The sequence below is a fragment of the Antedon bifida genome, chromosome 10 (genome assembly GCF_963402885.1).
Source record: "Antedon bifida chromosome 10, ecAntBifi1.1, whole genome shotgun sequence".
Classification (NCBI taxonomy): Eukaryota; Metazoa; Echinodermata; class Crinoidea; order Comatulida; family Antedonidae; genus Antedon; species Antedon bifida.
This window is the reverse complement of record NC_136235.1, coordinates 9,537,639-9,550,539: the sequence shown is the minus strand read 5'-3', so window position 1 is coordinate 9,550,539 and position 12,901 is coordinate 9,537,639. Positions and strand designations below refer to the sequence as shown.

The following is a 12,901-nucleotide window of genomic DNA, read 5'->3' as shown; positions in this document are numbered from 1 at the left end:
AAAATAAATATTATATGGTAACTTTTTTGTCTTTAAATGGTTAAAAATGTGAAAAATAAGTTGATTCTAGTAATTTTAGCGGCCCGCTATAAATCCCAAAATGCATTGCGTGCGGATTGATATTTTTGTTTTTCTTCTGTAATTCACCCACTTTTTGATTGATCGTGAGGCCAAAACAAATGGAAGACTCATAAATTTTCACCGAAAGTACCAGGTTTTCCCCATTTTGTATCAACGGAGTCTGGCAAATATAGAAAGACAATTAATGCAGCAACTATACAACGTCAGGCTAGGTATATAACTAGCATACGATATTCGTACGTTACCGATGTTTACCGGCTAGGCCTACAAAACTCAGCCTAGCTAGGCTAGACCTAAAGACTGCCCACGAGAGGTCATTCGCCGCGAGCTACATAGGTAGTGCATTGTTTCTCACTTTTTATCATAATTTACCATAAAACGTACATTTAAGACAAGGAATGACCTTGTTTAATGTTTTTAAAGTAATATATATGTATTATTTTTACAAAACGTCACAAATTGAAGGGAAGGGGTCTTTAATCCTTCTGAGTGCGTGGAGATGGATTGTGATGCATTTAAGAATGCAATGATCAGAGACGAAGATGGTGGAATTCTAGTAGGATCACGGCCTGGTTATGTTATTCCTGATTCTGCATACGAGTGGGACAGAGATCCGAGACGTGGACTTAGAATTATAGGATTATAGAATTTCAAACATGATGGTTACAGACATCAATGGTAGTAAAATCTTTTATCTAATCTGCTCTTTTCATTAAGGTATCATTGGTACAGAAGACTGCATATGGCATGAATCTTGGCAGGCTTTTGAATGCTATGACTACGATTACGCTATGTTGATTATTGAAAGTCTTGATCCTGACACAAGAATTACGACGTCTTCACCAATCGTCATTGTGTCTAACGGTTATGTTGATTTGATCAATGGACCACAAGATCACGGCTGGTGTCATGGGTACACATGTCAAGAGCGCATCAGCACATTTATGTCTATCGTTGCAATTGGAGAGACTTATGAGATGTTTATGAGAGTTCAACGAATCCTCAAACGTTATGACTTCATTTCCTGAACACAGCTCCAGATCAGAAAATAGTTGTCGGCATCTGGTATGCCAATCCTCAACGCTTAGATGTGTACCATCAAGGTCACTATGTCATGCCAAATAACAGGCAGCTGGATGGAGATATGTTCATATGGGTTCCAGAAGATCCAAATAGACCAGACGATCAGTTCATGACTCCAGCATTTATGGCGAGAACTATTTTGATCGCGATTGGCAGACTCTTTGGATACTTATACGTGGTAGTGACCCAATTGACATCATCACTACACCGGTTATAATGGTTGACGTTGGTGTGGCTTCTGTTGATGTTGATGACTTCTATGAAGAAGATCTTGTTAACAATCTTGCCAGTTTGGTATATATAATACAGTAAGTAAATAGCTTTCTTTAACCATATTAAAGTATCACATAATCTATCCAGATTTCTTCTTTTTTCAGTTTTATATGTTTAGAAATGAGTTGAATTTTATTTCATTGCCTATTCTTTTAATATCTAAACAATAATTAACATTTCTTCCTTACAGGCAATTCAACCCTAGAACATGATGAGTTAGTTAACCTTCAAGCAGAAATTGTTAATGCAGCACAAACCGGTACTTTGTACGAGAGTCTTGAAGTTGAGGTTATTAGCAATGACCGATCCTTCTCCCCCAGCCGAAGACCCAACAAGGGGTGTGAGAGCAACAAATACAACAGGAGGTCCAAGTACAGGCAATAAAACGTAAGTCACATTTAAGAAGTAATGAGTTGAAGTAGAGTTTTCTGTAGAGTTACTGTTGTAAAGAACTGGCTTGTATCGTCTTGTCCAAAGTCTTAAATTGTATTCTCATGTGTGGCTTGTAACGAACATAACCATAATGCCTATATCATTACAAAACAACATAACTAATTGGTTCACAGGTATTCTGAGAAGCAAGCTGAAGAAGAGGCATCTAGTGACCCAGGAGTAGAAATCATCTATCAATTCTCAAGCACAATGAGTATACGTTTACAACGGCTGATGCTATTTGAGATTCAACCTTGCATCTCTATATTGGATACCAGTGTAGATTTAACACAATTCTTTCTAAACTCCAATATAGGCTATCAAGCTGTGGTAATACACCATAGGTTTGATACAAATATTCTACGAAAAAAAAGGAATTATTCGTATGTAGATATAATCCATGGCTGGGCCAACTTCACTGATCTTGCCATTAATCTGTCAGGAAGTGGTTACTTCTTTAAATTCAGCATTGTTTATTCCAACTCATCCACGCTAGAAGGTATCAACTCAACAGAGTTTTCTGTCATTGAGGGTGTTTTCCACATATCAATCGCAGATCAACACTAAAAGTTGTTGAGAAATTTGATGTTCAGTTTAATCTAATTGAAGATTTTTGAAGATAATTAATTATAAGTCATTTTCAAATTGTCAATGCAGTTCTCTCTCTAATTAACCATCCATCTTCTATTTAATACTGCATTATAATTCAAAAATCACCATCAATTGTAGACTAGTGATGTATCCAATCTAAGAGCAACTTCTTTTTGAAGACTACAGTCCATTTCAAATTTTCAATGCAGGTCTCCCTCTATTTAACCCACTACCTTCTATTAATACTTCCCCCTACCCCAATTTTAAAAGCATCTTCAATTGTAGACTACCGTATCCACTCTAAGAGCAACAAACGTTACTGTTACCATGAATAGGTATAATAAGTTCAATTTATCCACGGAGGCCCAGATCAACACAGGGTTGCTCTTCCCAGCTTCTCGAACTTCACTAAATTCTTATTGGATGCTACACACACAGATCCTCTCAATTTAAGATGCAGGCGAGCATGTTCATACATGCATATACATACTGTACATTAATTAAACAAATATCCAGTCAAATGTGTGTACAACAGGGTCATTGTTTAGAAATTGAGCAACGCATTGCTTTTTCAACCTTTGACATCCATTGACAGTTTTCATTTGAGCACCCACAGAGAAGGTACCTTAAGTTAAAATGTCAGACTATGCGAATGAATCTAAGGAAGAAGAGTGCTAGCAGTGGATCTAATCAACTATTGTAAGTATTAAGCCTAAGAAATAAATATTTAGAATAATTATTCTTTGTGTTGAAGTATACAGTGCCAGTAACTACTGTTTATGTGTACACTAAACTGTTTGCCAGTCCAAACTTCTAGCATTCTCTTTATTTGCCTTCTTTCCTTCTTTGGAAACTTAAGATTATATAATCGTTGGGAAAACTAACATTATCAGCTCTATCACTCATTATTTCTGGTCATTAATGGTGATGATTTTTATATTTTTAATTAATAAACAATTTATTGAATCATGGCAATGATTGTTATTAGATTGAGAGAAAATAATTATAAATAGACCACCATGGTTCCTTAGGCAGGATGCTTTACTCTCATTGCCTTATTCTTCGGATGAGATGTAAAGCCGTTGGTCCTGTGTACTTAACAGTGCACATTAAAGAACGTGGTACACTGTTTGAAAAAAGTAGGGGATTGTCTCCCGGTGTGCTGATCTGGTAGGCGCTGCACTGCTGGCTGTCGAGGGTCCGTGGAGGGCCTAATCCGAATTTCCTCAGTTTCCAGTAAAGCTTGAGGACCAGAATAATACATTATAATAACACAGGTTGTGTTAAAATACTTCTATAAAGGAACATTCTTACATTGGAAAGTGTTAGTTCTGTAATTGTAACTTTTTTTTCCCTGAGGTTTTTGTCTGGCACTTATTCATTCGATAGTGACACTTATTTATTTGTTTCAGATTATTATGAGCCACATTATTCAGTTGCTTTCTTGGATATTGGAGAAGTTACTGTAGAAAGTCCATTGTTTGTACGTGAATATACATTTCATAATGGCTTCAGTCCTGCTATCTGGATGCAATTCAGGATAATGTAATTCACCACACAGTTGGAGCAGGTAAGCAATACCAAAATACTTCTCTTTTCCTTATATAGTAACTTACATTTTAGATTTTAGACAACAACATTGGGGTGATGCCATTTGTCATTGGGCCATCTTCTCTTAGTCATGAAGCTGTTGATAAGTATGTGTGAGAATGTAGTCATCGTTTATAATTGGTACAAGCCTGTTCTTTGATTGCGATGAGTTACAGGTAGGTTCAGTAAGAATATAAACATTTGTAGCATGTTACAAACTGAATACTGTAATTAAGCAATTATGATGAATTAGATTAGATAATGTATAAATGTAAAAATCATGATGAATGGAACAATGTTAATGACGATGAAATAAAAGTGGGAAACCCAAAAAAGACACAAAAAAAAGATATAAACATTTTCAATAAATATGAACATTTTTATTATTCATTTTAAAAGATTTTATTTCTGTTCTGTTCAAATGTTATTATTTTGTCAGTTTGGGGAACTATATTTTGCATTCTGTCAAATAAAATCAATGTATAGATATTATATATGCATACTTGACTTTCATAAGGAAATTTGTCAAAGGACTTTCTTACTCTTCTACCTTCTTTTTCTTAACGTGTACTGATAATGCCATTCCATTGTGTAATCAGTCACGTAATTTATAAATTCTGATTAAAATATTACATTTTCCCATTAACATTTTCATGTAAGTATTTCAGAATCAACCGGAGAATGCAGGTCAAAGTGCAAAACAGTGTGCACCTTGTGGTCCAGACAATGGAAATGCTGGATACGTGAGGGCAAATTTCATGTCTGGTGATAATGGTGCTCCATTTTTTCCATTTCATGGTATACATAATTACCCAGCTATTGCTGGAAACACAAGATTGCAAGGTATGTAAAAGCATGACATAATCTGGTCCTTACTTGGACAAACCTAGTCCTTACTTGGACAAACCAGTTGAGTTCTATTGCAGGAAACGCATACTCATACTGTTTACACATGAAGCTGAATGCTTATTTGGATAACATAAAATTGCCATTGTATCCAAGTTATCACCACTGTAATGTTGAGGTTGTCCCTTAGTACTGTTTTATCATAAAATATGTCTTTAATATCGGAATACATTTTTGGTGAAACTTACCAAATGAATATATTTCAACATACTTATTTATTTACAAATAAAGGTATTTTGCTCTTTCTTATCAATAGATGTCACATTCGCTCATTTTGATACTGCGTGTAAGAAAGATCATTACGCTACTATGACCAATCCATCAAATGATGATGGTATCCACCCAATGTCCGCTGTAGGTACTGTACAAAGAAGGTAACAGTCAGAGACAAGAACAGGGTTTACATACATATACCTAATTTAGGGTAAGTACTAATAGTATTTATCCTATATATCTACGGACCACTTGCATTTATCCAAGTTACGTAAATGTAAATCATTGTGTATCCTTACTTGCTAGTTGCATTATTTTCATCAACCTAGTACACTTACCTACAATACTTTTTGTAATGTACCGATTTACAATACAAATAAGTGAGAGAGAGACAAGTTCTGTTATAGTTGAAAGCTAGCACTGAAGTGTTTATTCTTTATTCTACATCTACTATATATAATAACAATATCGGTAATGGGTAATTAATCTGTCAAGGTGGAATGTTTAGTGGTCTCAGCAGAGGGGTCTACTTTAGCCATTAGTGACCATTAAGTAGCCAGGGTTATATAGAAGTGGGTTAACATAATATATATGGTAACAGGTGAAGGAAGTATAAATAATTGGTAGCAAGTAATATTAATCAAGTTCAATACATTACATTCCCTCCCTTCTATTATAAACAATTCTAAGCTATTTATTTATAATTGAATCAAAGCAGCACTGTACTAAGTTATGGTTTAATAACACTTTAAATGTATATGGTATAATGCACTGTATAAAGTAAAACATAAGATCAACATTTTAAATTGTCCAGTAATAATGTCCATAAAAGTTTCTATATTTCAGTTATTAAAAATGTCCATATCTTTCCGGCGGTTTTCTATCGCGAGTAAGGTATACTCTTCGCTGAGCAGTAATAGACTGTGCTTCGACAGTCGATTGTGATGTTTCCACTGTTCAGATTTGGATTAATGAGCATAGGAGGTAATTGTGGAGGATCATCTTTGTTTGTAAGCTGTTTATCCTGAGTTTGAACAGGCCTATAACGCTTCCTGATATGGTCGGCATGACGACGACAAACTCGTCCATCTTCTAGTTTTGTCTTGAATGAGATGCGACCGGATTTTAATATTATTGTTCCGGGTAACCATTTCAGATTTGTCCTCTAAAGTTCTTTATATACACCTACTCTCCTTCTGCAAAAGTGCGTTCTTTGCATGACGATCATGGGCTAATTTCTGTTTTTCAAGTTGAGTGATAACACGATCTGCTTGATAAGGGTGTAAAAGATCAAAATGCGTTTTCAATTTTCGGCCATTCAGTAATTCTGCTGGTGTTTTGCCAGTTGTGCTATGAGGTGTATTTCTATATTTAAATAGGAATCTTGAATTGTTTTTTTTTTTAACTTTATTTGGTAATCAAGGTTAAAAAACAATAAAATATAATACATAGAAAATAGAAAAACAATTGCACGGAAAAAACAGGCCTTGATTACAAGGAATGCCAAGAAAAGTTAAAAACTTATTTCCACTTGGGTCCTAAAAACAAGAAACTGATAACAAGAACATACAAATTACAACATAAGAATCTTGCGACTTTTGTTTCGATATATCCATCTTTCGTACGTTTCATTGTTTCTTTAAATGTGCGTACAGCACGTTCCGCAAGACCATTCGATGATGGGTGATATGGGGCTGTTAAAGAATGTCTTATTCCATTTCGCTTTACAAATGTATGAAATTCATCACTGGTGAAACATGTTCCATTGTCGGATACTATTTTATCTGGCAATCCATGCGATGCAAATATAAGCCTGAGCTTATCCACTGTGGTATTTGTCGTTGAGGAATTTACCGGAATTACCTCAAGCCATTTTGAGTATGCATCGTATTAAAAACATTTTTCCAATAAATGGTCCAGCACAGTCGATATTTAATCGTGACCATGGTCTATTTGGCCAATTCCATGGGTGCAATGGTGCTTTAGGTGGTAAAGTTTGATTGGATTGGCATGTATCGCACTGCTTTGATATGTCTTTGTCCATATTAGGCCACCATAACGAATCCCGAGCAAAACTTTTCATTCTGACAATTCCAGTATGACCGTCATGTAGTGCTTGTAGCAACTGTTTTCTACCAGGCTGTGGAACAACAATTCTATTTTCCCACAAAATACATCCATCTTGTGTAGAGAGTTCTCTTTGTCAGATCCATCCAATATGGTTGCAAGTTTTCAATTTTTGGATTAGTATTGGGCCAACCCTTTTCAATGTAGTAAAGAACTCGAGAAAGTGTTGGATCTTTAACCGTCCAACCTTTAATATCTGCTGTGGAAACTGGAGATTGGTTCATTGGCTCCATCAATAGAACAGTTTCGGCAGGTTGTGGAATTGATTCTGGTTTTCCTGGCAATGGTAATCTGCTTAAGGCATCCGCATTGGCATGGGACTTTGTCAGTTTGAATCTTAATGTATATTTGTATGTACCTAATTTCAGTGCCCAACGTTGGATTCTAGCTGATGCTTGGCTGGGCACAAGTCTGTCCTCATTAATAAGACCCAGCAATGGCTTATGGTCTGTTACCAATGTGAAATGTCTACCATAAATGTAAGACTGAAATCGCGTTACCCCGAAAACGCATGCCAAACCTTCTTTCTCAATTTGCGAATACTTTTTTTCCGCTTCTGCAAGTGTTCTAGATGCAAATGCGATTGGTCTTCCTGTACCGTCACTTTGTCGATGTGCTAACACAGCCCCAATTCCATATTGAGATGCATCACACGATAATATTATTTCCTTTTTTGGATCATAATGTGCAAGTACTCTGCAGGAAAGTAGCAATTCCTTTGATTTATCAAAAGTAGATTGTTCTAAATTTGTCCAGTTCAAAGCTTTATCCTTACGAAGTAAGGCATATAACAGAGCAATTAAGTGTGTTGGATAAGTTTGGTAAAAACTTCATAATAAGATAATAATCCCAAATAAGCTCTCAGTTCTGTCAAGTTTTGAGACGCTGGAGCATCTTTAATTGCTCTCACTTTGGCGTTTGTGGGATGCAATCCCTCTTTGTCGATCAGGTGTCCCAAATAACCAACAGATTTAACCATAAAAACACACTTACTCTTTTTTAGACGAAGTCCAGCATCTGCCAGTCGCTTTAGGACGGTTTCAAGAGTTTCGAAATGCTCAAAGTCATTCTTTCCTGTAATTAATATATCGTCCAGGTATACTGTAACACCTTTAACTCCTTGTAATAGTCCTTCCATGACATGCTGGAAAATCGCTGGTGCTGAAGAGACTCCAAACGGCAACCGTGTATATTGTAAAGTCCCTTTTGAGTGTTGATTACAACATATTTTCGAGAATCTTTATCCAAGAGTAATTGTTGGTACGCTTGTGACATATGTCCAATTTAGTAAATTTTTCTTCGGGGCAAAGGATACTGATCAACTTTGGCTGCTTTATTTACAGTAATTTTGTAGTCACCACAGATCCTAATGGTAGATTTATCTGCCTTAAGTACCGGAACTATTGGTGCAGCCCAGTCTGAAAACTGTATAGGTTCAATAATGCCTTCTCGTTGTAAGCGATCAAGTTAGTCATCTACTTTCTGTCGCAAAGCATACGGAACATTTCTGGCTTTGCAAAATTTTGGCATTGTCTCTTTATCAACATACATTTTTGCTTCAGTACCCTTAAGGGTACCTAGTTCATCTTTAAATATTTCTTGGTATTTACCAAGCAGTGAACTTAAATCTAATTGGTTTATTACCTTGATTTGTTGCCAGTCCAACTTTATAAACTGAAGCCAGTCTCGACCAATTAGGGTAGGTCCATCTGTTCGCACAATCGTTAACGGTAATATTGTAGTAGTACTCTGGTATGTAACTTCAGCATTAATTTTACCCAAAACATCCATTATTTGTCCAGTGTACGTACGTAGCTTAACTGACGAAGGTTCAAGTTTTCTTTCAGGCCATAATTGCCTAAATTTCGTCTGCGACATTATTGATACCGAGGCTCCTGTGTCAATTTCCATTTCAGTATCCAAACCCTCTAACAGTATCTTAACTTTCATAGGTGGAGGACTAGACGTGGTCTTTATTCCAAATAATTCTTCATACATTTCTGTAGCTATGTTGCTTGGTTCATCGCTTGGCTCATCTGCCACAACATTTTTAACTGTTTGGGGCTTCCCCTTCTTTTTGCTAAGACAAACAGATTGAATGTGTCCTACCTTGTTACAATAATGGCAAGTTGTTTGCTTAAAATAACATTTGTCTGGCAAATGGTTATTCTTTCCACAGCGAAAACATGGTTTCGACTTCTTATTTGTATTTGACATAACTAGTTTTTATGGCTTCATAAGATTATGTTAACACAATATATGTGCATAAATTGCAATATTATAGCATAATTATCGAATTTTTTTGCCATTTTTCGAAATAATTCCTTTTTTCCCCCGCATTGAAATTTTCGAAAAATGGCAAAATTTCGACCCTTTTATTTGTTTACATAACTAGTTACTATGGCTCTATAAGATGATGTTAACACAATATATATACATAAATGACAATATAATAGCATAATTATTGGATATTAAAAAGTGAACATTTGCAAATTTTCGAAAAATTCTTTCGGTCCCCAGCAGTGAAATTTTCGAAAAATGGCCAAATACTTACCCTTTTATTTTTTGACTTAACTAGTTTTTATGTCTCCATAAGATGATGTTAACACAATATATGTGCATAAATTGCAATATTATAGCATACTTATTGAATTTTAAAAAGAAGAAAATTTGGCAATTTTTCTAAAAAATTCCTTTGGTCCCCCGCAGTGAATTTTTCGAAAAATGTCAAAATTTAGACCTTTTTATTTTTTTACACAACTAGTTACTATGGCTTTATAAGATGATGTTACCATAATATATGTGCATAAATGGCAATATTATAGCATAATTCTTGAAGTTTAAAAAGTGGAAATTTTGGACATTTTTTGAACAATTCCGTAAATTTTGACTTCTTTTTGTAAGCAATTTTGTTTACATTTTCAACTGCAGCTGCAGAGGTTGGCTGCGCCAGATCTCTTACATTTCTTGTTGCAGTTTCGATGCTAGTTGCAATTTCAACAGCTTTTTCCAGTGTCAGTGCTTTTTCTGCCAAAAGACCAAATTCCGTGATTACGGACGCCAAAAACTAGATGATCTCGTAACATTGTATTGAGCGAGGCTCCAAAGTTACAGAATTCTGCCATCGATCGAAGCGATGCCATAAATTCAGGCACTGTTTCATTATCACGTCGAAAGCGTGAGTTGAATTTGTATCGCTGTACAATTTCACTAGGCACATGGACTGTGATGCCCATTCATAGCTGTTACCAGCTCATCGAATGTTTTATCCTTGGGTTTTTCTGGTGTAACCAAATTTCGTAAAAGCTTATAAGATGATGGGCCAATAACTGTTAACAGTGTTGCTTGTTTCTTCTCCTCTGTAGTAATTTCTTTTGCCTTGAAATACAAGTTACTTACTTACTTATTTGTTTTCATAGCTATCCCCAATATTGGGGACATTTCGCCGTCATTGACATTATGTTGACATAGCACAACTTTTCTTAATTTTATGAGAGACGTTAATTTTGATGAGAAGGTCATGGAACACTAATTAATTTTAAAAACAACTAAAAACCTGGGACCTGTAACCCTGACGGGTACTCTCCCTCCGGGTCAAAGGGATCCCGAAACTCATCGGTGGGCAGGGGTGCTCATCTCCCTGTTCAGGACTATTCCTGATGATTACCCAACCTATTTACATTTAAAATTAAAATCAAACATCAAGACATAACTTAATCAACTTAATGACTACTGGACATAGTAGTTATTGTCTTCTATAAAAGATGCTGGAAGCACTTCCTTATATAGTCTTCTTCTTCTGTCTGTTGTTCTTCTTCTTCCTCAGACTCTAGTCTAAAGTCTAAACGCTCAACAAACTGTGACCAATCTTCCCTTCCTTCAATAAATTCTTCAATTTTGCCAATAAGGGCCATTCTCGTCGCCACTGTAGTGTAATGTACCGATTTACAATACAAATAAGTGAGAGAGAGACAAGTTCTGTTATAGTTGAAAGCTAGCACTGAAGTGTTTATTCTTTATTCTACATTTACTATATATTATAATAACAATATCGGTAATGGGTAATTAATCTGTCAAGGTGGAATGTTTAGTGGTCTAAGCAGAGGGTCTACTTTAGCCATTAGTGACCATTAAGTAGCCAGGGTTATATAGAAGTGGGTTAACATAATATATATGGTAACAGGTGAAGGAAGTTTAAATAATTGGTAGCAAGTAATATTAATCAAGTTCAATACATTACACTTTTCATTTAATCTTAACAGTAAAGTTAATCTTTCTGATTGCGTGGAGATGGATTGTGATGCATTTAAGAAAGCAATGATCAGAGATGAAGATGGTGGAATTCTAGGAGGATCACGGCCTGGTTATGTTATTCCTGATTCTCCATACGAGTGGGATAGAGATCCGAGACGTGGACTTAAAATTCCTTATGATGAAAAATGTCCACATAAAGGTTGGTTGTCTGCTTTAATGTTGAATTTTAGCTTTTGTAAACTGTGATTCTTCCCTAAATCTTTCCTCCTATTAAAGTTGCACTCTTGAAACAAGACCAGTCCATTCACCGAAAATTTTTACGGATATGTACAGGAAGATTATTCCATAAGGTTGATGCTCTATAGTTAAACATTCTCTTTCCATAAATATTGTTCCATGCTGGAACATTTAGAGTTTTTGTTGATTGACTTCTTGTATTTTTTGTGTGAAAAGTGTCCATAAATTTGAATAGATTTGTTAAATAAGATGGTGCTAAACCCTGTAGGCATTTAAATAGCATAATTAATAAATCATTTTCCCATCTGTCATGGACACTCTTCCATTTTAGTGAGGACATCAATTCTGTTATAGGGGTGTACATATCAGCATAAAGAATGATTCTAGCTACTCTATTTTGAAGTACTTGAAGACGATTAACAAGTTCTAAGTTACAATTTGACCAAACATTACTACAGTAATCAAAACAAGGTAATACTATTGCATTAGACTGTAGTCTTAAAGCAAAATTTGGAATATAATATCTTAATCTACGAATAATACCGATACGTTGTGATACTCTAGAAGCTACTTGTTCAACATGCTGTTTCCATGACATAAGTGAATCAAATGTAAGTCCAAGATATTTAAAATTGTCAACTCTTTCGACATCATTGCCATTAATAGAAAGAGAAATATGGGTTCCAGAAGATCCAAACGATCAGTTCATGCCAACTCCTGACTCCAGCATTTATGGCGAGAACTATTTTGATCGCGATTGGCAGACTCTTTGGATACTTATACGTGGTAGTGACCCAATTGACATCATCACTACACCGGTTATAATGGTTGACTTTGGTGTGGCTCCTGTTGATGTTTTCTATGAAGAAGATCTTGTTAACAATCTTGCCAGTTTGGTATATATAATAAGTAAATAGCTTTCTTTAACCATATTAAAGTATCACATAATCTATCCAGATTTCTTCTTTTTTCAGTTTCATATGTTTAGAAATGAGTTGAATTTTATTTAATTACCTATTCTTTTAATATGTAAACAATAATTAATATTTTTTCCTTACAGGCAATTCAACCCTTGAACATGATGAGTTAGTTAACCTTCAAGCAGAAATTGTTA

The 12,901-nt window shown here is 35.3% G+C and overlaps 1 protein-coding gene across 1 annotated transcript; it reads left to right on the top strand.

The window, feature by feature from the left end:
• The first annotated feature begins 1,681 nt into the window (after nucleotides 1–1,681).
• Nucleotides 1,682–3,252, top strand: LOC144853446 (uncharacterized). Its single transcript, XM_078711142.1, has 3 exons — nucleotides 1,682–1,824; nucleotides 2,004–2,368; nucleotides 3,215–3,252. Exons 1-3 carry the CDS (start codon nucleotides 1,682–1,684, stop codon nucleotides 3,250–3,252), a joined length of 546 nt encoding a protein of 181 aa, XP_078567268.1.
• The last annotated feature ends 9,649 nt before the right edge of the window (nucleotides 3,253–12,901 follow it).

Coding starts and splice junctions, on each gene's coding strand:
- LOC144853446 (XM_078711142.1), top strand. CDS start 1,682: ATGCAGCACAAACCGGTACTTTGTACGAGAGTCTTGAAGTTGAGGTTA. Junction 1,825..2,003: donor CCAAGTACAGGCAATAAAAC/GTAAGTCACATT, acceptor ATTGGTTCACAG/GTATTCTGAGAAGCAAGCTG. Junction 2,369..3,214: donor CAACTCATCCACGCTAGAAG/GTATCAACTCAA, acceptor TTTGTGTTGAAG/TATACAGTGCCAGTAACTAC.